Source organism: Coturnix japonica, chromosome 1, assembly GCF_054131305.1.
Source record: "Coturnix japonica strain WE chromosome 1, WE-NBRP24, whole genome shotgun sequence".
Lineage (NCBI taxonomy): Eukaryota > Metazoa > Chordata > Aves > Galliformes > Phasianidae > Coturnix > Coturnix japonica.
The window spans coordinates 177,812,245-177,836,518 of NC_140663.1; the positions used below are offsets into that span (position 1 = coordinate 177,812,245).

Genomic DNA, 24,274 nt, shown 5'->3' on the forward strand with positions numbered 1-24,274 from the left:
AAAGCTTCAAAGTCCCCACTGATGAACAGAACATCTCCCTGAAGCCTCACAAAGCCTCTCCCTTCCCCATATTCCTAGGGCACAAGAGCACATCACAAAGTGTGAATGGATCCATGTCCCCTCCTCCCCAGTCCAAGAGAAGAAAGAGATGCTCCTCCTCCCTGTGTGCATCCTAACAGCACATCCTCAGCCCCAGAGCTGCTGTGGGAAAGGGCAAACTCACAGCGGGAGGAGTTTCAGGCTAACGTGACAGGGATGATTTATCCCCTTCTTTTTTTTTCCCCTGTTAATTCATCTCCCAAGATCTTAGAACTGATGAATCTTCCCTTGGAAACCTTGGCATATCATTGACCCTCTGGGAGATGAATAACACAAACCCTACAGCAATGGCTTGCCCAAACCCCCTCACACCCCAAAATTAAGGAGAGGACAAAGGAGACAGAGCTGTTGCCCATATTCAAACCTGTTCCCAAGTGCCTTGTGCCTTCTGCTGTAGTCCAAGAGAGAAGAAGAGGGACAACAGACTTGATCCAATGCATGCAACAGAACAGATAGTGGAAGAGCAGTGGTGAGGAGGCCGGCATGGATTCCTCACCTTTACAGTCCAGACACAAAGGGTCTGAGCTCACAAGCTCATGGCCTCATTCATGGCCACATCCAAACTGCTTGGGAGAACAGACCTCAGGAACCCCAGTTCCACCCCAAAACTGATCCTGCAGGTGGGAAGGAACTCACTGCTCCAGGCCACAGCTGTGCCAAGGGTCTTTCTAATGATTCATATGGGATACAGCTTGTTTCCTCCCTCATGTCTCTGGCACAGGAGAGGGAAAACCATGAGCGTGACACAGCCCCTTTCCCTGGGATCTTATCTTCACTCTGTCCCAGCAGGACACTAAACTCAGGGAGCAGATGCACAAAGCAGCTCACAGTCTGGGCTCCCGTTACTTGCCTAAGGCAGGAGGAAGGCCAGTGAATTACAGGAGATTTACATGTCATAAAGGAAAAAGTTTTCTGGTGATAGGGATAGGCTGGGACAGCCGCCCCCGGGGGGAGGTGTGCTGCCAGCAATGGAAGTTTATCAGAACAGGATGAACAAGCATTGCTCAGGAGTGACTCAGGCTGAGCTGATCCCTCTGCGGGGAAGAAGGATGAGCAAACAGCTCTTCCAGGACCTGGCCAGCCTCATTTTCCATGAGTCCACTGCACCTCTGGTGCGTGATATAGCACGGATCTGAAGTTCCATACACCAAGTGTCCTTCACAGCCAGCTGGTCAGATCCATCCATGCAGCATCATGCTGGGGAGCTTTGCATTCCCATCATTTCCAGAGGAAAAGATGCACATCCCAGCTCCACAGCTTCATCCCTCTGCCTCTCCCCCATGGAAAACCATCCTTCTTGTAAATCCTGCATGGAGGTGGAAAGGGGAAAAGGGAGCTGCCATGAAACAGACCCCACAGAGCTCATCCCTATTACTTCCATCTCCTTGTGCCTTGCTGTCCACTCCCTGTTTGTTTATTTTGGAGCATGTCCATGGAATGGCAGCAAAGCTGAGAAGACTCTGGAGCCCAGTCATACTGAGAGCAGCTGAGTCCCTGAGGAGCATTTCTCAAGTTATTAATGGAAACAATCAACGCTGCATCACCAAAACACCAACCACTGTCAGGGATCATAGAATGATAGAATGGTTTGAGTTGGGAGGGACGGCTCTAAATTTCCTGGTAGGGAGGCCCTCCAGAGGGATCTGGATAGGCTGAATCGCTGGGTTGAGGTGAATGGGATGAGGATCAGCAAGGCCAAGTGCCGGGTCCTGGACTTTGGCCACAATAACCCCATGCAGCGCTATAGGGTTGGGGCGGAGTGGCTGGATGGCTGTGAAGAGGAAAGGGACCTGGGGGTGTTGGTCGATGCTTGGGTGAACATGAGCCGACAGTGTGACCAGGTGGCCAAGAAGGTACTCGAGTACTGTGTTCAGTTTTGGGCTCCTCACTACAAGAAAGACATTGAGGCCTTGGAACGTGTCTAGAGAAGGGCAACAAAACTGGTGAGAGCAACTGCTGTCTTTCTTTATAACGCGCAGGGCAGAAGGCAGCAGCCCCATCCCAGGCAGCACCAGCCCTGCTATGTCACATCCATGTTCCCAGCTGGGTGTCACAGCAGCACGGAATGCTGACCAGAAGGGCAGCACCAGCCAGAGATCGCAGCCAAGGAGGCTGCTCCTTTCTTCCTCCCATCCCCTTTGCCTTGCAGATGGACAGCACAACTCAAACGGCACCAGATGACCAACAGTGCTGGAGCTCAGCCCTAAAAACTGGTGTCCTACAAAAAAAGTCAGCCCCAAACTGCAGCCTGTCGGGATCCTATTGGACCAAGGAACGACCCCAAGATTCCCATCCTCTTACCCCAAACCTTTAACTCTGCTTTGCTGAGTCCTGACCCCACTGCAGGTTCTGCCACCACTCCACCTGATTGCAGTGGCCGTGTCAATGTGTGCTGCTGACACAGTGAGCCCCAAATGGCCAAGGAAACCAATTTCAGAGCATCAACCTGGTGAGCAGGGCTGTGCAGGGGTAAGTAGCACAGCAAAGCAGGGCAGGAGGCTGCTCCTTTCTTCCTTCCCTTCTGCCTTGCAGATGGGAATCAGCACCAAGATGGAACCAGAGCAGGACACACTCTCCTCCTCTGCTCTGCATCTGGTCTCCATGCCACACAGCACAGATAAGTCAGCCTCAAACAGTGCCTTCCTGGGGACACTGTCAGCTCCTCCCTGCCTTGCAGATGGGCATCTGGACTCAGACGGAACCAGAGCAGCACACGGACGGTCTGGAAGACAAAGGCAGCTCCGCGCTGCCCACCTTAGGATGGAGTCAGGGACGCTGCAGTGTCTCCAGGAGCCACATGTGCTTGGGATTGCCCCAATCCAGGTGCAGGACGTTGCACTTGGCCTTGTTGCACTCCATGAGGTTGGCATGGGATCACCTCTCCATCCTGACTAGGTCCCTCTGGTTGGCATCACTTCTATCTGCTGTGCTGGCTTTGCAGGCTGCACCAGCACCCAACACACCCTAAACCCTAACCCAAAACCCTAAACCCTAAACCCAAAACCCTAACCCTAATCGGGCACCTAGCACCCAACACACCCTAAACCCCCAACCCTAAACCCCCAACCCCAACCCCAACCCCTCAACAAAAGCACAACCCCAACCCCAACCCCAACCCCTCAACAAAAGCACAACCCCAACCCCAACCCCAACCCCTCAACAAAAGCACAACCCCAACCCCAACCCCAACCCCTCAACAAAAGCACAACCCCAACCCCAACCCCAACCCCAACCCCAACCCCAACCCCAACCCCAACCCCAACCCCAACCCCAACCCCAACCCCAACCCCAACCCCAACCCCAACCCCAACCCCAACCCCAACCCCAACCCCAACCCCAACCCCAACCCCAACCCCTCAACAAAAGCACAACCACCGACTACACTAACCCGGCAGAGCTCCCTGCTTATATATCCACCTAATGAATATATAATTAGGTGGGCGGAGCCACCGTGAGGGCGTGGCCAATACAGGGCGGTGCTACCTCATGACTATGCATCACCTCGTGCATAATTCATGAAGTGGGCGTGGCTTCCCCTCATCTCTCAGTCCCTTCATAGTGAAGGAAGATGGCGGCGGCTGCGGCGGGCCCAGGGAGCCGGGCCGCGGGTTGTACGCGACGGGGCGGGCGGCGACGGAACCGTGGGCGGACCGGGGCGGAGGAGCAGGAGGAGGAGGAGGAGGAGGAGCAGGCGGAGTGCCCGGCGTGCCGCCAGGCTTTGGGGGAGGCGGTGACGCCGCCCTGCCGCCACTCGCTGTGCCTCGCTTGCTTCCAGCGCTGCCTCAAGGGCCAGGCCTTGCGCTGCCCGATTTGTCGTTTGGCCAACCGGGCCCGCACCGACAGCACGGCACAAGGAGGAGGACGAGGAGGAGGAGGAGGCGGCGCGGAGCGGCGGCTGCCGGACCCAGGTGCGGCGGCGGCTCCTGCCCCTCCCCTCCCTTCCCCCTCCTCGGCCCCAACAGCCGCGGTTGTGGGGGGGGGTGAGGGAGGTGTTGGGCTGGGGGCGTGGTTAGTGAGTGGGGGGCGGAGCTATGGGGGCGGTGGGATGAGTTGTAGGGACTCAGCTGTGTGTTGTATGGAGGGGATTTGGTTAAACCCAACGCAGGCAGAGGGTTTATTGAAGGGGGAAAGATGGGGAGAGCCCCCAGATTGACAGAGTTAGTTCTGAGTGAGAGGTGGGATGAGTTGTAGGGGCTCAGCTTTGTGTTGTATGGAGGAGATTTGGTTAAACCACCCTGCAGGTAGAGGGTTTATTGAAGGGGTAAGGATGGGGAGAGCCCCCAGATTGTCAGTTAGCCTCGAGTGGGAGGTGGGATGAGTTGTAGGGACACAGGCAGAGGGTTTATTGAAGGGGTAAGGATGGGGAGAGCCCCCCAGATTGACAGAGTTAGCCCTGAGTGGGAGGTGGGAGGTGCGATGAGTTGTAAGGGCTCAGCTGTGTGTTGTATGGAGGGGATTTGGTTAAACCCAACCCAGGCAGAGGGTTTATTGAAGGGGGAAGGATGGGGAGAGCCCCCAGATTGTCAGAGTTAGCCCCCAGTGGGCGGTGGGATGAGCTGTAGGCACTCAGCTGTGTGTTGTATGGAGGGGATTTGGTTAACCCCCCCGCAGGCAGAGGGTTTATTGAAAGGGTAAGGATGGGGAGAGCCCCCCAGATTGACAGAGTTAGCCCCGAGTGGGCGGTGGGAGGTGCGATGAGTTGTAGGGGCTCAGCTGTGTGTTGTATGGAGGGGATTTGGTTAAACCTCCCCGCAGGCAGAGGGTTTATTGAAGGGGTAAGGATGGGGAGAGCCCCCAGATTGTCAGTTAGCCCCGAGTGGGCAGTGGGATGAGATGTAGGGACTCAGCTGTGTGTTGAGTGGAGGGGATTTGGTTAAACCCCCTGCAGGCAGAGGGTTTATTGAAGGGGTAAGGATGGGGAGAGCCCCCAGATTGATAGAGTTAGCCCCGAGTGGGAGGTGGGAGGTGTGATGATTTGTAGGGACTCAGCTGTGTGTTGTATGGAGGGGTTTTTGTTAACCCTCCCGCAGGCAGAGGGTTTATTGAAGGGGTAAGGATGGGGAGAGCCCCCAGATTGACAGAGTTAGCCCCAAGTGAGAGGTGGGATGAGTTGTAGGGGCTCAGCTGTGTGTTGTATGGAGGGGTTTTGGTTAAACCTCCTGCAGGTAGAGGGTTTATTGAAGGGGGAAGGATGGGGAGAGCCCCCAGATTGACAGAGTTAGTTCCAAGTGGGCGGTGGGAGGTGGGATGAGTTGTAGGGACTCAGTTGTGTGTTGAGTGGAGGGGATTTGGTTAACCCCCCCACAGGCAGAGGGTTTATTGAAGGTGTAAGGATGGGGAGAGCCCCCAGCTTGACAGAGTTAGCCCCGTGCACGGCCTGCGGTGAGGGCTTTCAGACTGCTGTTCCCTGCCCTGGGAAAGCACTGGTTGCTATGTGGCCAATCTGCTTCCCTGGGACAGTGTAGGAAACTGTAGGACCTGTCACCTTTGGGAAGAACTTGGTGACGGTAGGACTCATCCTCTTGCCCAGGAAGGCACCAGAGGTGGGAGAAACCCATCTGCTTCCTCAAGGCAGCGCTGGTGGCAGAAGGACCCATCCCCTTCCCTGGGAAGGTGCCAGTGATGAGAGGACCCTTCCCATTCCCCACATAGGCATTGGAGACAGGAAGACTCATCCCTCTTTCTGACACATGGGAGGCAGGAGGACCCATCACCTTCCCCAAGACAGCAGCAGAGACAGGAGGGACTGTTTCCTTCTTCAGAAAGACACTGGTGATGGGAGAACCCCCATCCCCTTCCCCAGGGCAGTTCCAGTGACAGGAGGGCCCATTCCTTTCCCTCACTGCTGGCACCAGGAGGAACTGGGCAGTCCCAAGTGGGTCAGTGTCACGTGGCCAAGGTGGCACCACTTCGGAACATCCTGTGGCCAGCAGCCAATTATTTTGTAATAGCATTGCCCAAATAGTTAATGGTTATGGAGGAAACCTCCAGGGGTTGTAAACACCGGATGAGTTCCTGCTGCATCGCGAGAGGAAAGCTCTTGTGTTGAGGGACGTCCCAGGCTTTGTTGACAGAAAGTCCGTTGTTTCCAAGGGGTTATTTTTTAAGGCATTTCCTCCCCGTATGGAGAGCCGTCTGTCTGCACCGACAGCACAGTGTGATGCTCCGAGGGAGGATGCAACAGTGTTGGCACAGATCATCTGCATCACCACAAGCACTTCTCCACCGCTGCAAGCTCTGCGCTGAGCTCTGGATGGACACCGCTAACCAGCTGAGCTCTGCCCCAACCAACCCTCACCTCCGGGCTCCCGTTTCATGCATGTGTCAGCACCCTCTCATTCGCCGTGGGAGAAATTGGCAGGATGAGCAGAAACGGCTTAAATTGGTGGTTTGAACTCACCCCGCTGACCTCCACTGGAAGCGAACTCGGAAGGATTTGCTGGATGTGATGAACAGACGGGCTGTCTGGCTGCGAGCTGCGCCAAGCAGCTGGAGGACGGACCGCCCCAAAACCTCCCACCAAGACCGTGCTTGCCCTGGCCCGGCCTGCATGGGAATATCCAGCCACGCTGCAAGAACACTTACACTTAAAAACAAATTAGTTTCAGGTCTCTGCTTGCCTCGCGCTGCCTGAGATGTCACATTGGTTGTCGTTTACTTTCTGAATCTCCTAAAACTCTGATAATGTACTGGAGGGAACAGCAGGGGATCTTAGCATGGAGAAATGTGGAGAATACACTCAAACAAGGATGTGCCCGTGGTGTTACCCGAGTGCTGGACAAACTGCTGCATGGAATTACCGACTGTGTGGTTGTACTGAAGGCTGTGGAGTGGTTCAATTAACGGTTAATGAGGTGAGCTAGAATGAGCTCTCGTCTGGAATGGTGTTCCTGGTAAGATCAGGCCTGTCCTGAAGCAGCACCAGGTGGCTGCATCAGACTGAAAGCTGTAAAGCTAATTGACTGCTTGTTCTGTGTGTCATGCTAATAGTGTGGAAAATGAAGATGACAAGTGGTAACCTACTCGAAGCAGAGAGAGCAGGGGATGCACTTTGACTTCAGGCAGGTTTATCGTAGTCATAGACTAGCTGGGGTTGGTAGCTGGGTCCTTCTGCTTCAGTAGGGCCACCAGAAGAACGCTGCCAGGACCATGTGCAGGTGGGTTCTGACCCAAGGATGGAGACTTTGCAGCCTCTCGTGGTAACTTGTGCCAATGCTTAACCACTCTGATTCATTCAGAGGAACTTGTCTTGTTCCAGTTTGTGCTCATTACATCTTTGTTCCCAAGGGAAACGGCATGGAGCTTCCTGGGGCTGTTCCATGTGGACTGAGGCAAAGGAGGCATTGAGCATCTCAGCATTTTTCCACGTCCTTTGGCATCAGCACCGTGCACACCAAGCAGCAGGATGATGTTTTCTTTAGTCTGCCTTTTGCTGCTGATGTGCTTGCAGGAACCTTTCTGGTTGCACGTCGTGTCACTTTGCATTTTGCTTGTCTTTATTGCAACATCTCTGTTGATTGTGGTAGGTTTGGGAGGACCTCCAGTTGTGCACAGATACCTGAGAGGAGGCAATAAGGGCAGTTCAGCCAGGTTCTTCTCCATGGTGCCTGATGGCAGGCATGAATTAAACCACAAGGTGATCTCCAAACCAAGGACGTCATCTCCAAAGGGCACCTGGATGTGGGGCTGGGCATCCTGCTCTGGGTGGCAGAGGGACCAGAGGTGCCCCCAGCTTCACCATTCTGTTATCAAACAAGCAAGAAGCTGATACGCTGAACTGTATCACTTGAAATACACAGAACCGATTTATGAAACTACTTTGTTTATATATTCTTTAAATTACTACAAGCCCATGAAAGTTGCTACCTCTTGACATAGCTGGATTATTCCAGATTAAATGGGCTAACTGCTTCTGATTTCCACTCTTGTTTTGTATCCTTCAATGGAATTCCTGCATAACAGTGGACTTGTGGAGGCTGCAGCTGGGATCAGGGGTTATGTGCTGTGCAAACAGGTATGAAGACAAAGTCCTTGTTGTGACACTCGCTCAACAGAACTGGCTGGAGGTGAGCAGGACTGAGGCAATCTCTCTGCCCTTAAAGCCCCTATGCCATCTCCTGGTGGCCTCCAGCTGCCCCACCAGAAGAACGTGGGTTGGCCTATGTGTCATCTCCCTGCTCTGTGGGCATCTCCGGTGATGAGTTGCATCTGGAAACGCACCCGTGGATGCTGCTCTAAGAGCAAATGTTGAACTGAAGATGCAGTGATATGGGGTAACGCTTGTAGTTGCTTGGCTGAGTGGGATTTCTCCTAGCCAAACAGTTACCTATTGAAAGCCTTGGAAACCGATAGGTGCAGCAGATGGGAGGCTGGGAGCAGGGCAGGATGTGGAGACAGTGGGTGTTGGAAGGTTCAGCCAGCCGAGATGAACAGACGTGCTCTTGGTGAGCTGCTCAGGCCAGGCTGCAAGAAAATAAGGATGCTCGGTGTTCTCCAAGGACAGCAGTCTACCTGGCATCCAGACAGACAGAAGGAGTCTTGTGGAAGGAAAAGCAGATGAGAGCTCGGCTTTGTCATCTCAGCACAAGACCAGCTTCACCAGCATGTGTCAGTTTCTGCCTCTCACTCCTGATGTTACCAGCAGACAGTACAGATATGCTGCAAGAATTTGGAGAACTGGAGGAGAAGTGAGCAGAGAGGCTGAAATTCAATTCAGAGGGGCCAATGAGCTTGATCAGGAGTGGTAATAAGGTGGTCAGGGGGCAGAGAGGACTTAGAGAGCAGCAGGTGCTTTTGGAAGGGCTGTAGGAAGCCTGCTGCTTTCTACCAAAGCAGGATGGATGTATCTCAGTCATTCCTTATAGACACATGGGTCACCCATTGGGGAAAACACCTCCATAAGGGGTTCCATGGCCACCTTTGTTTAAGGATCTGAACGCATGGAAAACTTTGCCTGCTATCTTATCAAAATCTCCTTTGTTGTAAAATCAGTTGGTTGCCTTTGTTCCTGTTCTGCCCAGTAGCTCTGCAGAGCAATTAATAACCGATCCCTTTATAAGAGGGTGTTTTTAATTGCCAGGCCTGGAGCATGACTTCCTCGTCCTTCCTCTTGAATGTTTTGGCTGTGATTTCCCTTTCAGCCCGCCGGCCTAGACCAGTCCTGAGCATTTCCTGGTGGTTCCTTCATTTCCTGCCATTTCTGCAGCCTGTCTCCAGTTTTCTTTTTCCCAGAGAGCACAGTGCAGTCACAACAAAGTCTTTGCACACAGTGTGAACAGCAGTTCTTCATGGCAGCTTGATGGCATGTGTTAAATTTAAGGCTGTCCAACAAAGGACATGTAAACAGGTTGCCCAAGGAGGCTGTGGATGCCCCATCCCTGCAGGCATTCAAGGCCAGGCTGGATGTGGCTCTGGGCAGCCTGGGCTGCTGGTTGGTGACCCTGCACACAGCAGGGGGTTGGAGCTGGGTGAGCGCTGTGGGCCTTTGCAACCCAGGTCATTCTATCATTGTATGATGAATGTGAATATTGTATGAGAATGTGCATGATTATGACAAGGCCGTGTCTTCAGGGGCAGTTAACACCTGTGCCTTGAGCCTCACTCTTCTGTGCTGCAGTCATCCATGGCACTTAAACTCTTTCTGATCTACCATTCAAATCAGTAATGAAGAGAGCTCTTAGGGCCGCCCCTAAACCAGTCCCAGTGACTGTGGGAGACTGTTGTGGCATGGCACTTGATCATTATCTCTTGAAAAATACTATTTCAGCAGATGGTGCATCATCATTCTTGTAATGATTATACCCAGTAGTGGTTATACCCAGGCTAGTTTGGTATGGGGTTTTGAGTGATTCTGAATGGATAAGGCAAAGCCTTTTTGTTACTCATATGCTGGGATCAAGATTATCCTATACCCAGCTATCACAGGCTGCTTATGATATGTATGAAAGATACCACTGGCGTGTCTTTATAGAATTACTTAATAAACCACATCGAGTGAGTTAATTACTCCCATCAGAATCCTGTTTGCAAACCTCTCTGCATTCACAGCCAGAAAACTTTGTGCTTTGAAAGCATCAGGATCTCATTCCGCAGAGCAGATCACCAGCTGCTGGGAGGAGGAAGGAAAAGCTGTGAAAACCTCAAGATTTTGATTGTTTCTGCTTGGAGCAAAGGGGAAAAGGAGGTGGCAGACATTGCTGAGAGCATCTGTGCAAGCAGTACAGCCCATGGAATCACAATAGTAGAATCCAATGAGTTGGAAGGGATGTCTAAAGTTCACCCAGACTGGAGCTTTGGCTGCAGGATGAGGAACCAAAGGCTTTCTGCACCGAGGTGACTGTTTAAGCATCTTTATATTCCACCTGCACGTAATATTCTCCAAGTGCTGCCTATGTTGGAGAACAGAGCCTGGCTGCAGTGCTGACTTTGGAGGGCTAAAATTGGGAAGATTCAAAAACAGAAAGTGCATTGTCCTCTCAAACAGTGCAGGAATCCATTGTATTCTTGTGACTGAGCACAACAGGATGGAAGCCCTGTCTGCAAACATCGAGGAGCAGATGCTGACGTTGACTTGTGGCTTTGGTGTGAATATCATCCTCGAAGCAAAGCACACATCCCAGTGCCAGCGTTTCATAGAATTACCCAGGCTGGAAAAGACATCAAAGATCATCAAGTCCAACCAGGTTTCCTTGCAACCCTTCACACAGGGACCATTTCTGCTCCTCTGCAGATCCTTAAGGAGAGGAACCAGGCAGGAATTCTGTTGCAAAGCCAACCAAGAGGCATTTGCTTGAGTCTCACACATTGCCATTGTTCTGCTTGGCAGCGTGTAGGGCGGCATCGAGCCAGCACCTCCAGCTGAGATTAATGGTGGCACCCAAAGTTAGGATGTGATGAAGCAGAGGCGTATAACACACTGTAGGTGTTTCTGGGGCCAAGGAGGATGTAGGATTGCTATTCCCACTCCATCACCAGCAGCTCAGCTGTGGGAGTTTTGTTAGTGAATTTAAAAGCCAGAAAGATGCAAGCAGCCATCAGCTCGGGGCTATACTGGGGTGCTGTGCTGTGCACATGGGCACAAGGCTGATGGGTAAACATGCAGTCAGGTTTTTGGTGGCAAAACAGGCAAATTGCAGCAAAGTATAGATGCCAGCCATGTGCTCACTTCCACACTGGAAATCATCCCTTAGGGCCAACATGGTGGTGGTGTTTTGGGACAGAAAACACTCCCTAAACCAGCACTGTGGGTATAGTCGTGCTGGGAAAAGCCAACCCCAGCTGCATTGTGGACACACGTTCACTGCGTTCTATCTGCATTACCAACCCCATTTGCAAAAACCTTTGGTGAGCAGCAGGGCAACAGAGGAGCAAAGATGGGCAGCCCAACACCCTGCATTAAAACGTGCTTCCTTTCTCTCTTCTTTCAGATTTTATATTCAGAGCACCCATCAAATTAAGTAAACCGGGGGAACTTCGAGAAGAATATGAAAGCCAGCTAAGGAAGGTACAGTACTATGTGTAACTGCAGTTTTTCTTCCAGAATCACATGGGTTTCCAGCAGGAATGCCATCCTACCTGTAAGGAGGCTCGAAGGGCTTTTTATCCCTGCACTGTAACAAAGGTCATTTATTCCCTTTTTGCTGCTCAGCCAGCTCAGGGAGGTGTTGGCAGCAGCCAGGCGTGCAGAAGCCAGCTCCTGCTGCCCTGGGCCGCCTTCCAGAGCCTGGAGATGGACCGTCCTTGGTGGACCTCAATTGAGAAGGGTTTGTGAGAGCATCCATATCCCTGGAGGCAATTCCGTAGATAATTTTGCATTTGGTCCATTTAAAAAATGGGCTTGTTTGAACCTAAGTCACTGAAATTCTCTGGCGTGGGCTGCACAGATATATGGGGGCCCCATCCCTAGAGATGCCCAAGGCCACGGATGGGGCCCTGGGCAGCCTGAGCTGGTAGGGCCAACCAGCCCATAGTAAGGGTGAGGCTGGGAGGACCTTTAAGGTCCCCTTCCAACCCAACTATACCATGATTCTTATGTAATGCCTCCAATGGCTTGTCACGTGTGGAAATTTGAAGCAAGAAACACTATGGCAAAAGCAAGGACTGATGTAACTAAGCACCTAATCATTTCCATTCCCAATTGCTTTAATCCCATAACCATGGTCCCACTGTATGCCTGGACTCCTGCACGGTACTGCTGGTGCTGAACCTTGATGGGTTCTGCTGTGGGATGTTCCCCACTGTTTGGTTTGTCTGCTGGGGAGAAGGAGCAGATTTGTTACTGATAACATTTTCTTTGGGCTTTGTTTGAAGGCCTCAACAACATAGAAAGAGCTGGGATGTTTAGATGGAAAGATAACCTCATACACTGACTCAGCAGGAAAATACAGTTTAGGTGGTATTTCAGGTAAACATCTACTCAGGGAATGCCTGTATTAAAATCACACATGTGGAATTTTAAAAAGGGGGAGGGTTTTTTCTCTCCTTCTCCTCCATGTGTGCAATTAGTAGCGCAACCTTGTTAGGATCACTTTGATTGCAGCCTTTGGTTAATTGATGGTAAGGAATGGAAACTTCTTTGGTTCAGCCTATTTGTGCTGTGTATGTCGTCTGCTGTGGTTCTTCTAGCAACACTGAGGCGCTTTGTTGAAGAGGTGTTGGATTAGGCAGCAGTGCAAGACGAATTACTTAGAAACAAAAGTCTGGTTTATTAATTAACTTAAACGTGCATCACCGTATTTGGCAACTGAATTTATTTTCACTGGAACCTGGAGGACGAGTCTGTTCTACTTAAAGAAGAAAGCAAGCTTTTCATGTAGGTATTAGCAGCAGACCGTGCCAGGGTATTATGAATATCCTGGTAACTGAGGGAGAGAATTCCCACCGTGGTTTGGGAGCCAGCTCATCATTTCTGCAGGTTTTCCTGGTGTCTGAGGCAGAACTGCTCATTTCTCCCTGTGGGGAAGTTCTTGGTGTGATCAGAGGGGGCTCCGTGTCCCCAGGTGCATGTAGGCTTGCTGTGCTAAACAGAGAGGATGCTCTCCAGGTGCCTCCAGCCTTGTCCAGATCTGCAAGTAATGGCCCCAGGTTGCATCAGGGGAGGTTCAGGTTGGATACTGGGGGAAATTTCTTCTCCAGAAGAGTGGTACAGGCTGCCCAGGGAGGTGGTGGTGTCACCATCCCTGCAGATGTTCATATAAAGGGCAGATGTGGCACTGAGGGACACAGTCAGTGGGCATGGTGGGGGTGGGCTGGGATTAGACTTGGGGATCTTGGAGGTCTTCTCCACCCCTAAATGATTCTGTGATTCTATTCTATGATTTAATTCTGTGCAGAGATTAAACCATCTTCTTTCCCGTGTAACTGTACAGCATCTCTGCAGGACAGGCTTCCTGGCTAGTGGGTACTTGGTCACCATTTCCCAATTCTGATCATGCAACGACTAACTTCACATAGAACATACCAAGTTCAGATAGGCAGCTGAGTCACAGTCAGCCTGCATTGGGCTGCAGGAGTCCCTGCAAATGCTGCTTGACTTCAGAAAGGAGCTGCCACACAAACATGCACCAGCACCTCTCACTTCCTCATCTGTGTAAAGGAGATGCTTGAACGTTCCTCTGGCATTTTGAGGATGTTTGGCTGTTGGCTTCTCCTTGTTGTTATGTAAGATTGTGGCTTTACATTAGGGAATTGGGTTTGATTTTTGTAAGCCAAGATTCCCATCTAGCTCCTTCCATTCATATGGAAGGGATGGAATTGTTGGGTGAGATTTCAGTTGCCCCAAAAAGAAGCACAGAAACACTGCAGAAACCTCCCAGAATGTGCAGCAACACCCCAGGTCTGAATCATGTGGCAGTGATCTCTCTCAGTCAGATGATGTTCTCGCTTCAGATTATTAATAGATCAGGATTTCAAAGATGTGTCTTCAAGCATTGCTAAACCAGAAGCAAAATCTGTCTTTGGAACCATTTGCTGCACACCCACCATCAGCCAGCTGAGGTTTTTTATGCTGCTTTCTGCCTTCTCTCCTCCTCCTCCTTCCCTCATCCCTGTAGGTTCGGATTCAGTAGGATTTGGCTCCTTCCTCATCTAAAAATTACACTTTGCTTTTTGTGTAATGCGCTGTAAACCCAGTTTTTATTCTTCAGCTTCTGAGATGGGTTCACTCACCTGTCCATGCTTATTTTTTAACCTTGAGACAGGGAAGAGAAGCAGAGCATATTATTGGAAAAGCGAGTTGTTGTTGCAATGTCACCAAATCTCTTCACATACTGTGAAGAGTCACCATCCTTGGAGATACTCCAGAGCTGTGTGGATGTGGCATTGAGGGACATGGTCAGTGGGCACAGTGGGGATGGGACAGGGTCAAACCTGTCCCAAAGGTTCCTGAATGTGTCCCTGTTCCTTCCTCAAACCTTAATGATTCTGTGATTCTAAGAGACAGTGTGGTGGCTCTGAGCAGCACATCCCCTCTCAGCTCATCCATCTATGACCATGTTAGGGTAACCTTTTGCTTCAGGAGGGCCGAAGCCTCAGTGTAGGCACAGTCTGGCCAGGAAGGGCTGATGGAAATGAAGGGTCCACCTGAGCTGGTTAAAAGCAGCCATTGAGTTGTGCCCAGGAGGGCAGAGCTCAGGGAGCACTGGGACATCACTGTCAGCCACAGGGTTTGGGGTTGGGTGGAGTTGAGAGTTGGTTGGTTGCTCGCAACTTGAGATACTCTGATTCTAAGTTGGATGGTCTCTCTGGGTCTCCTCCATCCCAACACATCCATGAAACAGCAGAAGTTTACATAGCGTGAGGATTGCCATAACTTACAAGTGTGAATTTGAATGGTGCTGTCTGCATACCTGACAAGCTGTGTGTGTAGTGTTGCAGTCCATTTGAAGGCTGAAACGTAGCTTGCACGAAACTATTGTGTATATGCATTGTCCTCCTAATTTGTAGTGTGATGATCCATGAGTAGACAGAAGCTTTTGTCTCTAGTTTAGAAACCAGTCTGGCAGAGAACTCATTGTCAAACATTGCATCTTTGCCTTTGCTGATTTGCAATGATATCCCTGCTTTGTGTAGATGTAGAAAGAAAGGAGTCTTCCCATGATGGCTGGTGAGGGAGGCAGAGCAGAGAAATGGAGACACAGAATTAAATATTATGGCCAAACTTTTGCTGGAAAATCACTGTTGACAGCCAGGTGTGGAACTTAAGGCATTTCAATTATGTTGTCTTTTTTGTCATTGTTTCCAGCTGAGAGAAGAAAAGGTACAAGAAGAAAAAGCTTCTGAGGACCTGATTCACAAGCTCATGCTAGATGACGTGGAAGTAGGGAAACGAAAAATGGAAGAACAGCAGAAAAAAGAGGAATCTCTCGTGCTCAAAGTGAACCAAGAGTGTGTAAGTAAGCTTGTACTTTCCAGTCTGCGTCGGAGACACCAACCAGGTGAAATACAGCTGAGATTCAACCCTGGAGCAGGAGTTAGGTTTCTTAAGGCATTTCTTCCTTTGACTCTGCATGCTTTCCAGGACTGATTTCTCTATAGCCCTGAAGGATACAAGCTAATGGTTCACTAAGACTCATACTAACAAGACCTGTCTTCTAAGAAGGTTTACAATGACCACAGGTGTCTTTCTGGAGGTTTGTCTCTACTTCTTCCTCCCAGTTTGCTCACAACTGAAGGTGCAGCTGCACTGGACATGCAGAGGTGGCACACGGCCATTCCCAGAGCATGTCTCCACAAGTGTGGTTGTACAGTGCCTATTTCTCCTGCCAGTTGTGAGACTCCATAGGAAATGCTCTTAAGAATTAAGGACTGGTAGAGGATTATGGTCCCATTGTACCTTTGTTGTAGGATTTTCTCAAGTTTACTGCTCATCCAGTGCTTGATCTTTAAATGGCCTTTCATACATAGGAGCTGTGTGCTTATTTTTGCATTATTTGTTCTTTGGGGACTCGAGCTCTTTCAGCTCCAGTGAAGAGAACTGCATGAGCATATTCATCCGCTGGGAGGTTGCATTCGTAGTTTATATCCTTGAGGTGTCATCACATCGGGGGCTTTTGGAATATTAATACCTTTGCAAGAAAAGATCTTTACTTTCCAAGTGATTCTTTTTGTCGTATATGTCAACTAACACTTCCTTGATTGACTTCAGTTTCCTGAACGTCTCTCGGATTCAGAAAATGAAGAACCATTCCAAGGCAAGCAGACACATCGGTCAGCATTCGTTTCCAAGACCAGTGCCTACTCCTTCGCTTTCCTTTCAGGGTAAGATGCTGAGACTCCATAGAGGCTGATTAATGTGCATTACAGATGTAACTGGCTTGTTCTTCTTGCTGTTGTTTCAAATGCACCTGAGACTCTTTGAGCTTAATTAAAAGGGTTGTTGCAATCCAGAAAAAGCAGCCACTATTCTGGAATGTAAGAACTGGTAAAGTTAGCATCTGTCTGATTACCTCCTGCCTGCTGTAAAATCCTGGGATGCATTTACTGTTCAACCCGTGAAGCTGAAAAATTACTCACTGTAGAGTTAAGTTACAAAGCTCAGAAGTACAGAATTCTTTATGTTGGATTCGAGTGCTGGATCTGTCTCCAGCACACGTGCTAAGAGGCAGCATCTGCCCCAAGCCAGTTATCAGTGAGAGCTGCTGCATGAAGCACTGCAAGCAGCTGAATAACATGGTGTGACTTCTCACCAGCAGCACCACACGGGCTTCCATAGCGCTGTCATTAACTCTGACCTCAGTTAGTTACAAGGATTAGAGGTGTCAGGGTATTTAGCACAGAGCCCCTCTACACAGATTGGTGCTCCAGGGAGGACTCAGGTGCTGTGGTGCAGAGCTGCCATTCCAGGTTTCCGTGGCCAAAACCCTTTACAGCATCTGCTCAGTGCTGTGGCATCACCCTGAAGTGAGGCAGGCAGCACCCACAGCCCTGCAGGGCTTGTGGCCTGATGGCAACTCTTATCAAGATTATTTAGAATCAGAGAGTCATCAAGGTTGGAAAAAACTACTAAGATCATCCAGTCCAACCATCCAATCCAACCATCACAAAACCATTGCAGTCACCCATGACATTTCTGCATAATATGCAAGTTATATACCTTATATATATATATATACATTCCCTTGGTTGGAAGTGACCTACAGAGATAATGCACCCCAACTGCTTTTGGTTGATGGCTTCATTCAGCAGTCCATGAGGTCTTGGCATAGAGGTGGGTGGCAGCCAGCTGTTCCCATCAAACACCCACCTCTGGGTTTGGGTTCTGCTTGCACAGATGTGCTCCCTCCTGCTCCAGGTTTCAGGTGTCCTTTCTGCTGGGAATATTCAGCATGTTGCTCCCAAGATAAAAAGCAATCTCACGTGTTCACACAACTGCTTTTCAGGAACCTGACCTCCAAGGTGGAAAGGAGTCGGAGCTGCAATGACACCATCCAGGAGAGATCAAAGAGCAGGCAGAGATCGGCCCCAGCCAACAAAACAAAGGTATCACCTGTTCCCAACAGTGCATGGCGGGGAAGGGTTTGATGTGTCACATCTTTATCTGGGGTCATGCATTGCCAGCAATCTGGAGATATCAGATACTGGTTTTGTGCTGGTGTTATTGCCCTGGGCCAGTCACCTCCTTGCAGCTTACAATAAAAACCTGCCAGGTTCGAAATTACAGGGCAGGAGAGCAGACAGCTTACCAAGCTGTTTGTTAGTGTTGTGGGATAACTAGAAATTGGAAGAGCTCTCTTCGTTCCTTTGTTTTGTAATTCATTTTCTTTCCAAGGCTGATGCCCTGGCAAGTTAAAGGAAAACATCATAACAGTTTAGAAGAAAATCCTCTCTTCCTCCTACTTTCTTCCCTGTTATTAGTTCAAAGGTGCTTAAAAAGTTGCTCAGAGTTGTAAGAAGTTGCTTAAGCAGAGCAAAACTCATTGTTCCCCTGGTGCTAGCATGCTTTCTTCAGTGCTTCCACTGAACTCTTTGCTATGGGAAGAGTCAGCCTGGTCTTTCTTCCCACAGATCCAGGGAATTAACAACATCTGTTGCACTGTGCACCAGGCCTTGTGTCTCAGTGGGCATGGACCATGGTCTTGAGTCTCTTGTTAAAAGCTTGGTCCAAATCCCATCTAAACTTAACTGAGCTCAAAGGGAGGGTCTGTGTCTGAGCTGCCCTCTCAGGCCATTCATTTTTTTCAAGCAAGGCCCAATAAAAGCTGTGCTGCAGGGATGTCCCACAAACCAAAACAAGCCAGTAGGAACCATTTACGTTTGGTTATGTGCAGCTTTTATGTTAGATTAATTTATGGGTGGGTTCTGGCACATCCTGGATAGAGCAGCATTAGGAGATGACAAGAAACGCTGCTCTTCAGGTCTGCCAGAGATTGTCCCAGGAATGGCACTATGCATGGGGAATGCTCAGGGAGATTCCTCTGATCTGCTTATGGCACACAAGCAACTTTTTGAAGAGGAGTGTGTTAAACCCAGGCCAAGTATTCATTCTTGCTCACCTCTGCCATGCTAGCGAGCAAAGAGCCTTCTGATGATCATTACCTTTGAGGAAAGCACCTTCCTGCAACCAGGACAGTGCTGGGGCTCCTCAGCTTTGTTTCTCCAACAATGGGTTGCCATTTGCCCTATCCCAGTGGCCCAAAGAGCATTTCTAACACTAAAATAAATTTGAGACCCAGATATTAGATTGGATAGAAGGAAAAGTTTTTTGTTCTGATTCTTGTTTTTTTGTTCTATGATAGAATCATAGAATCACAAGGTTGGAAAGGACCTATAAGATCATCTAGTCCATCATCCAAATGGATGGTGATGCACTGGCACAGGCTGTTCAGAGAGGTGGTGGATGCCCTGTTTGTGGAGACACTCAAGGTCAGGGGATGGGCTCTGAGCACTGATGGAGCTGTGAAGTGTCCCTGTGCACTGCAGGGAGTAGGATCAGTTGGCCTTTATGGGCCCTTCCAACTCAAACCATTTTGTGATTCTGTAATGGTGCTGGGATCTTGCTTATGTCCAGTGTTGGCGGTGACACGTGCTGTAACCAGACTGCATAGAGGAGGAGCTGAGCTTCAGCCTCATGCCCCTCATGCCACATTTCTCCCCTTTTCCTTGCCTATATTTGTTTATTCACTTCTCCATGACAAGCTTGTTGAGCAGCCAAACCTTGCCTTGTAGGTCCCACCCATCACCAGCGCATCAACACCTCTGCTGGGAGTCCTCTCCTCCACCCAGAACAACCGCTGCCTCTCTGCCCCAGACCTGACGGCGGAGAAGCGCCCACTCCTCAACCCCGTGTCCTCTCTCTCAGCCCTGCACAAACCAGAGCGATCCATCAGCCCCGAGAGCAACGACAGCATCTCAGAAGAGCTCAACCACTTCAAGCCCATCGTCTGCTCCCCATGCACGCCTCCCAAGAGGCTTCCTGATGGCCGCGTCCTCAGCCCTCTCATCATAAAATCCACTCCGAGGAACCTCAGTCGGAGTCTGCAGAAACCGACCACCTACGAGGCCAGCCCCAGAATACTGAAAAAATGGGAGCAGATCTTTCAGGAGCGCCAGATTAAAAAGACTCTCTCGAAAGCGACTCTAACGTCATTGGCTTCAGAGCCTGGGGAGGACGTTACACTTCCTGATGTCACCCATAAGGAGCATTCCCAGATTCAGGATGATCAGGTGCTGCCGGATGTGACAGGAGACCTTCACCCTGAGCTGGATTTCCTTCCTTCTATCAGCGAGATGAAGAGAGGGAGTGAGAGGAACAGGGATTCCCAGGCCTTAACAACGGACAACAGTGCTGAACCAGAGATGCGGTTGAATGCAGCGCCATTGCATGCGCGTGTATCCGAAGCCCCCGAAATCAAAACCAACGTGTTCACGGACAAATCCTGTCTTAATCTTGGCCCCAAAGCACTGAGCAGAAGGGTCATGGGGGTGCCAGACAGCAGCACTCTGGGGGTTCTATCGGGGAAGAAGCAGCTGAAATGCCTGAACAACAGCGAGCTGATCAACGTGCAGAACAACACCTGCAACTCCGTTGAGAACATCATCAGTGAACAACAGCCAGCGTTACGACGGGGACGGAAGAGACGCTGCAAAACAAAGCACTTGGAGCATAACGGCTCTGTCAAAAGACTGAGGCACACAGCAGGGGAGCCAGGCTTGGAGGAGCGCCTGGTGCGAGAGGTGGAGCAGAAGCTGCAGCAGGAGGAGGAGGACAGGAGGTTGGCCCTGCACCTGCAGCGCATCTTCGACAGCGAGAACAGGACAGTGGATAGGCGGAAAGTCAGGGTGGATCGGTACCTGCTGCGGTCGAAGAGCACTCTGGGTGCCAAGTAGCACTGGTGGACGATGTTGCCTTTCTAGAGGACAATGAGGTTTATCAAATTATCGTATAGGAAAGCTATTTTTTGTCATACTTTCACCCACGCCGTCGTTTTTCATTTCAGTGGTCAGACATTCGAGGTCCAGTTCAGAGAGAAGCCAGAGTCCTTCCAGATTTAAACAAAAGACGAAAAGTTCCTCCAGCCTGGCTGGTCCATTGGTCTGAGAGAGGTCTGGCATCTTGTGAATGCACTGCAGTGCAGCTGGTGGTTGTCCTGGCTGGAAGGGTTGGTTGCACAGGCTGCCTCGGTCCTGTGCACACTCTTCCTTGCTAGGTGGGACGCAGAGGTCCCTTCCAGCCTCAGCTGTTCTATGGAGGACCTCATCCATTCATTGTCATGTCCTTGTTCCAGGAGAAATCGGAGCTCTGCTTGCAGAGGAAACCAGGCTGGTCGCATCCTGGGTTTTGCAGGAGGGACCAGGGGATCCACCTGCAGTGCTGACCAATGAATGTATCTCGCTGGCTGCACCAGCAGTGCAGATCAGAGGTTGTCTTCTACAAGTAGAAGGCCAAACGTGGTGAAAAAAATGTTGTAAAATCAGGTTTTTATAGAAAAGCATTATAGGAACTTGTATGTTCATGTTAATGATGGGGCAGAGAGCAGATGGGAGCCGTCCTCCAAGCACTGCAACCCAAGGAGCAATGTGGCTTTTCTCCCCTGGGTTTCACCCTGTCCCTGCTAAATGATGAAGCCCAGAAAAGGAAATGCTGCCATGATGTTGGGAAGGAGGGGGCAGGCATTGCCGGTTCTGGGCAACATGCAGGTGCAACACAGGGAGCATGGCTGGCCTCTCCCAGCACAGGATGTGTGCAACAGGGGTGGGATGGTAGCAGAGGGTGTACAATGGGATGCAGGGAGTACAAGCCACACTCGCTATTGCTTAAACCAGTAGCAGCTCAAGTGAGCAATGTGCTACGTAAAGCTTCTTCAAGGTATAAGGTTGGGCACGGGGCTGCTGGAGGCTGGGGGAGCTGTTGGGTTTGGTGGGGTAGAGTTGTGCCTTTGGTGACAGCCACACTCAGCACCCCCTGCCTTTCCCCTCTCTTCCCCATCATCCAAAGTGATCCTTGGGTTCTTGCAAGGAGCTGAGCTCAGGAAGAATCAGTTCAGCTCCATCTACGGGTGCTGCTTTGCAGTGTATTCGGGGGGATGAGTTGTGCAGGATGGACCTGAAGCGTGGGACAGCTCGCTGTGACCGATCCCAGAGAATCGCCGTTGCCCAAATTCCTCCTATCTAAAAAGAAAACAGCTGAATGTCTTCCTCTTTAAAAACAGAAAGAAAGAAAGGAACTGATTCTGTTTTTCCCTTCCTTGTGTGACCGCAAGGACCCTGACGCTTTTTCCTAATGGAACTGGATTTTTCTTTTTAATTTTTTTTTTTTTTTAAAGAAAACTTATATTTTAATGGATAAAATTTTATATATTTTAAATACTATATTTCAACAGATGGACACTTTTGTTTTGAGAAAGCTTATAGCAGTGATTCCATAATATATAGATCTATATCCGTATCTCCTTCGCGCACCAACTGGATGCTCCCTGATCTCTGGGACCATCCCTGCTCCCTGACGGCTCTTTGGACTCGAATCATGTATTGAGATGGAAGGAAATGAAGCAATTGGAGCCCCAATTTGACCCAGAGGAGCAATGTGGAGATCAACAGCAACAGCCTGAATTTGCCCTCTGCAGTGGTTTCTGTAGGATAAACTCAGAATGGAAACTCACAGCGATTTTATTCTCCTCCCGTGAGTTAAATTTTCCTGTTAACTTTAGATCTCGTCGCTGCCCTTTGCTCATGGTTAATCCTGGAGCCCTGAACGGTTTCCTCCTTTCTCTTTTCTGGTCCTCAGTACTCTCAGAGCAAACATGCACAGCAAAACCCACATTTCCTTGGGGTTTCCAAGCTGAATGCATCCCTTCTTTCCCTTCTTAAGAACGATTTTGGAGCCCAATGCACCAAGCCAGTGTCTTCTTAAATATCTTTCTTTTTTTTTTTTTCTTAAAGACGAGTTACATAAATATTTATGCATTAAATACATGGCTTCAGCAGCAGCTGGCTTCCTTAAAACCCAGCCCCACCTGCGCTGGGATGGAAGGAGACCTCCAGATGTTGTCCGTAGCTTGCACAAAAAGGAGCAGTGTATCATTTCACTGATAAGAGCAGAAATCCCCAGCCTCCCTTGCTGTCATGGGCGGGTGGTGGCCACAAACAACACCAGCAGAGAAGCAGAATACCTCTTGCTGAGCGCTGGGTGCAGCACAGGATCTGCAGAGACCCTGAGATGGGACCAACCGTTGGTTTGCGCCTCCTGGGAAGCAGCTCCTGACCCTCATCCTTCCTGCAGTCACCTCCTCTTGGGGACTGGGGGCAGCCCATGGGACAGCACTGGCACCTGGGTGTCCTCTCACCATATCCCACCATCCTGCACCTCCCTGGGAGGAGTGGGGTGCCGTCATCCAGCAACCAAATCTGCCAAAGACGCCACCTGGCTCTGCAAAGCAGCTCGGACACTTTGGAGCCCTCTGCATGGGATCAGATGTACAGAACGGTTCGTGCTCAGAGTCGGTGAGAAGAGAGAAACGAAGGAAAAGTGCCAAAAGAAAGGATGATGCAAGATGATTGTATGATGTTGTTCTATATTGTCAGTATTTTTCTTCCAATGCTATTGTACATGCAGTGCACAGTAGTCACGAAGTATAGCTTGAACAAGCGCTTCTTTGTATTGTATCAATGAGAGCAAGGAGGAGGTAGAAGCCTTAAAGACTATCGCTGATGTTAAACTGAAGCCTTCAGCGCTGCTCCGGGGGGCAGCAGCCCCACAGGGCTCCCAGCTCCTCGCCATCTCCTGACCCTACAGAACCCATCCCCACGCATCCCTAACAGGGATACGGCTGGAAACGATCCCCCAGGAAAACCAGGGCCCATTAAGGATTGTTTCTGTGTCACCGTGGTTGTCTGGGGTGTCACCGTGATGATGTCAGATGTTACCGCGATTGTTGGGATGTGACAGTGCAGGATGTCACTGTTTGGGATGTCACTGTGGCGGTCTGGGATGTAATCATGACGGTGTGGGATGTAATCATGACAATGTGGGATGTCACCATGACTGTTGGGATGTCACCATGACTGAGAGCTGCAGGGCATTTCCTGGAGCACTGCTCAGCACTGGATCCATCTCCACGCGCAGTGCAGTTCTGACGCAAACTTTTATCTTCCCTGTGTCTTCAAAGCACGGCAAGACATCGGAACAGCCCTAGAACTAGCTACTCACTATGCAAACGGGAAGAACTTCCACTGATGACAAAAGGTTTCATGTATGCCTGGTTTTCTTGGTGTTTACTGTCAAACTGTTTGAAACAAATATCGATGTTGCTACACTTTTTCCAATACGCTTTAAATCGTTGTGCTTTAGTGTTCTCTGCTGCCATCAGAGCAGTGAGAGACTACGGTCATTTTGGGTCTCAGCTGAACCACCGCGGCTTCATCTGAATGTTTTAAAAGCGATGGGAGTTGCTCAAAGACTGTTGACTTGCATGTGTAAATGTGTGGGTAAATGACATGCAGAGTCCGTCATGTTGTGGCTTCTGTCGTTTTGGAACAGAGTAAATCCTGCTTGTGAAAAAATTGTCACAAAACAGAAACATGCCAACCATGTGCAAATCCTGTGTACCTTATAACGGCATCGAGGACTTTAACTGCAGGACAAAGGCCGAGGTTAAAGCAGAATAAAACCAGGTTCTGACAACGAGCTGCCTGGCTGTGCTGAAATTGCTGCGCGGGGAAACCAGTGATTCCACTGCTG

General features: G+C 50.1%; 1 protein-coding gene across 3 annotated transcripts; it reads left to right on the forward strand.

The window, feature by feature from the left end:
* The first annotated feature begins 3,608 nt into the window (after nucleotides 1–3,608).
* RNF169 (ring finger protein 169) lies at nucleotides 3,609–24,220 on the forward strand. Of its 3 annotated transcripts, none has more exons than XM_015852623.2 (6): nucleotides 3,609–4,007; nucleotides 11,526–11,602; nucleotides 15,341–15,487; nucleotides 16,244–16,356; nucleotides 17,478–17,577; nucleotides 19,264–24,220. In XM_015852623.2, exons 1-6 carry the CDS (start codon nucleotides 3,668–3,670, stop codon nucleotides 20,422–20,424), a joined length of 1,938 nt encoding a protein of 645 aa, XP_015708109.2. In that variant the 5' UTR covers nucleotides 3,609–3,667; the 3' UTR covers nucleotides 20,425–24,220. The 3 variants fall into 3 exon arrangements, with proteins under 3 accessions (XP_015708109.2, XP_085392747.1, XP_085392746.1); XM_085536621.1 differs by lacking the exon at nucleotides 3,609–4,007 and adding an exon at nucleotides 6,816–6,953; XM_085536620.1 differs by lacking the exon at nucleotides 3,609–4,007 and adding an exon at nucleotides 10,865–11,016.
* Nucleotides 24,221–24,274: the final 54 nt, after the last annotated feature.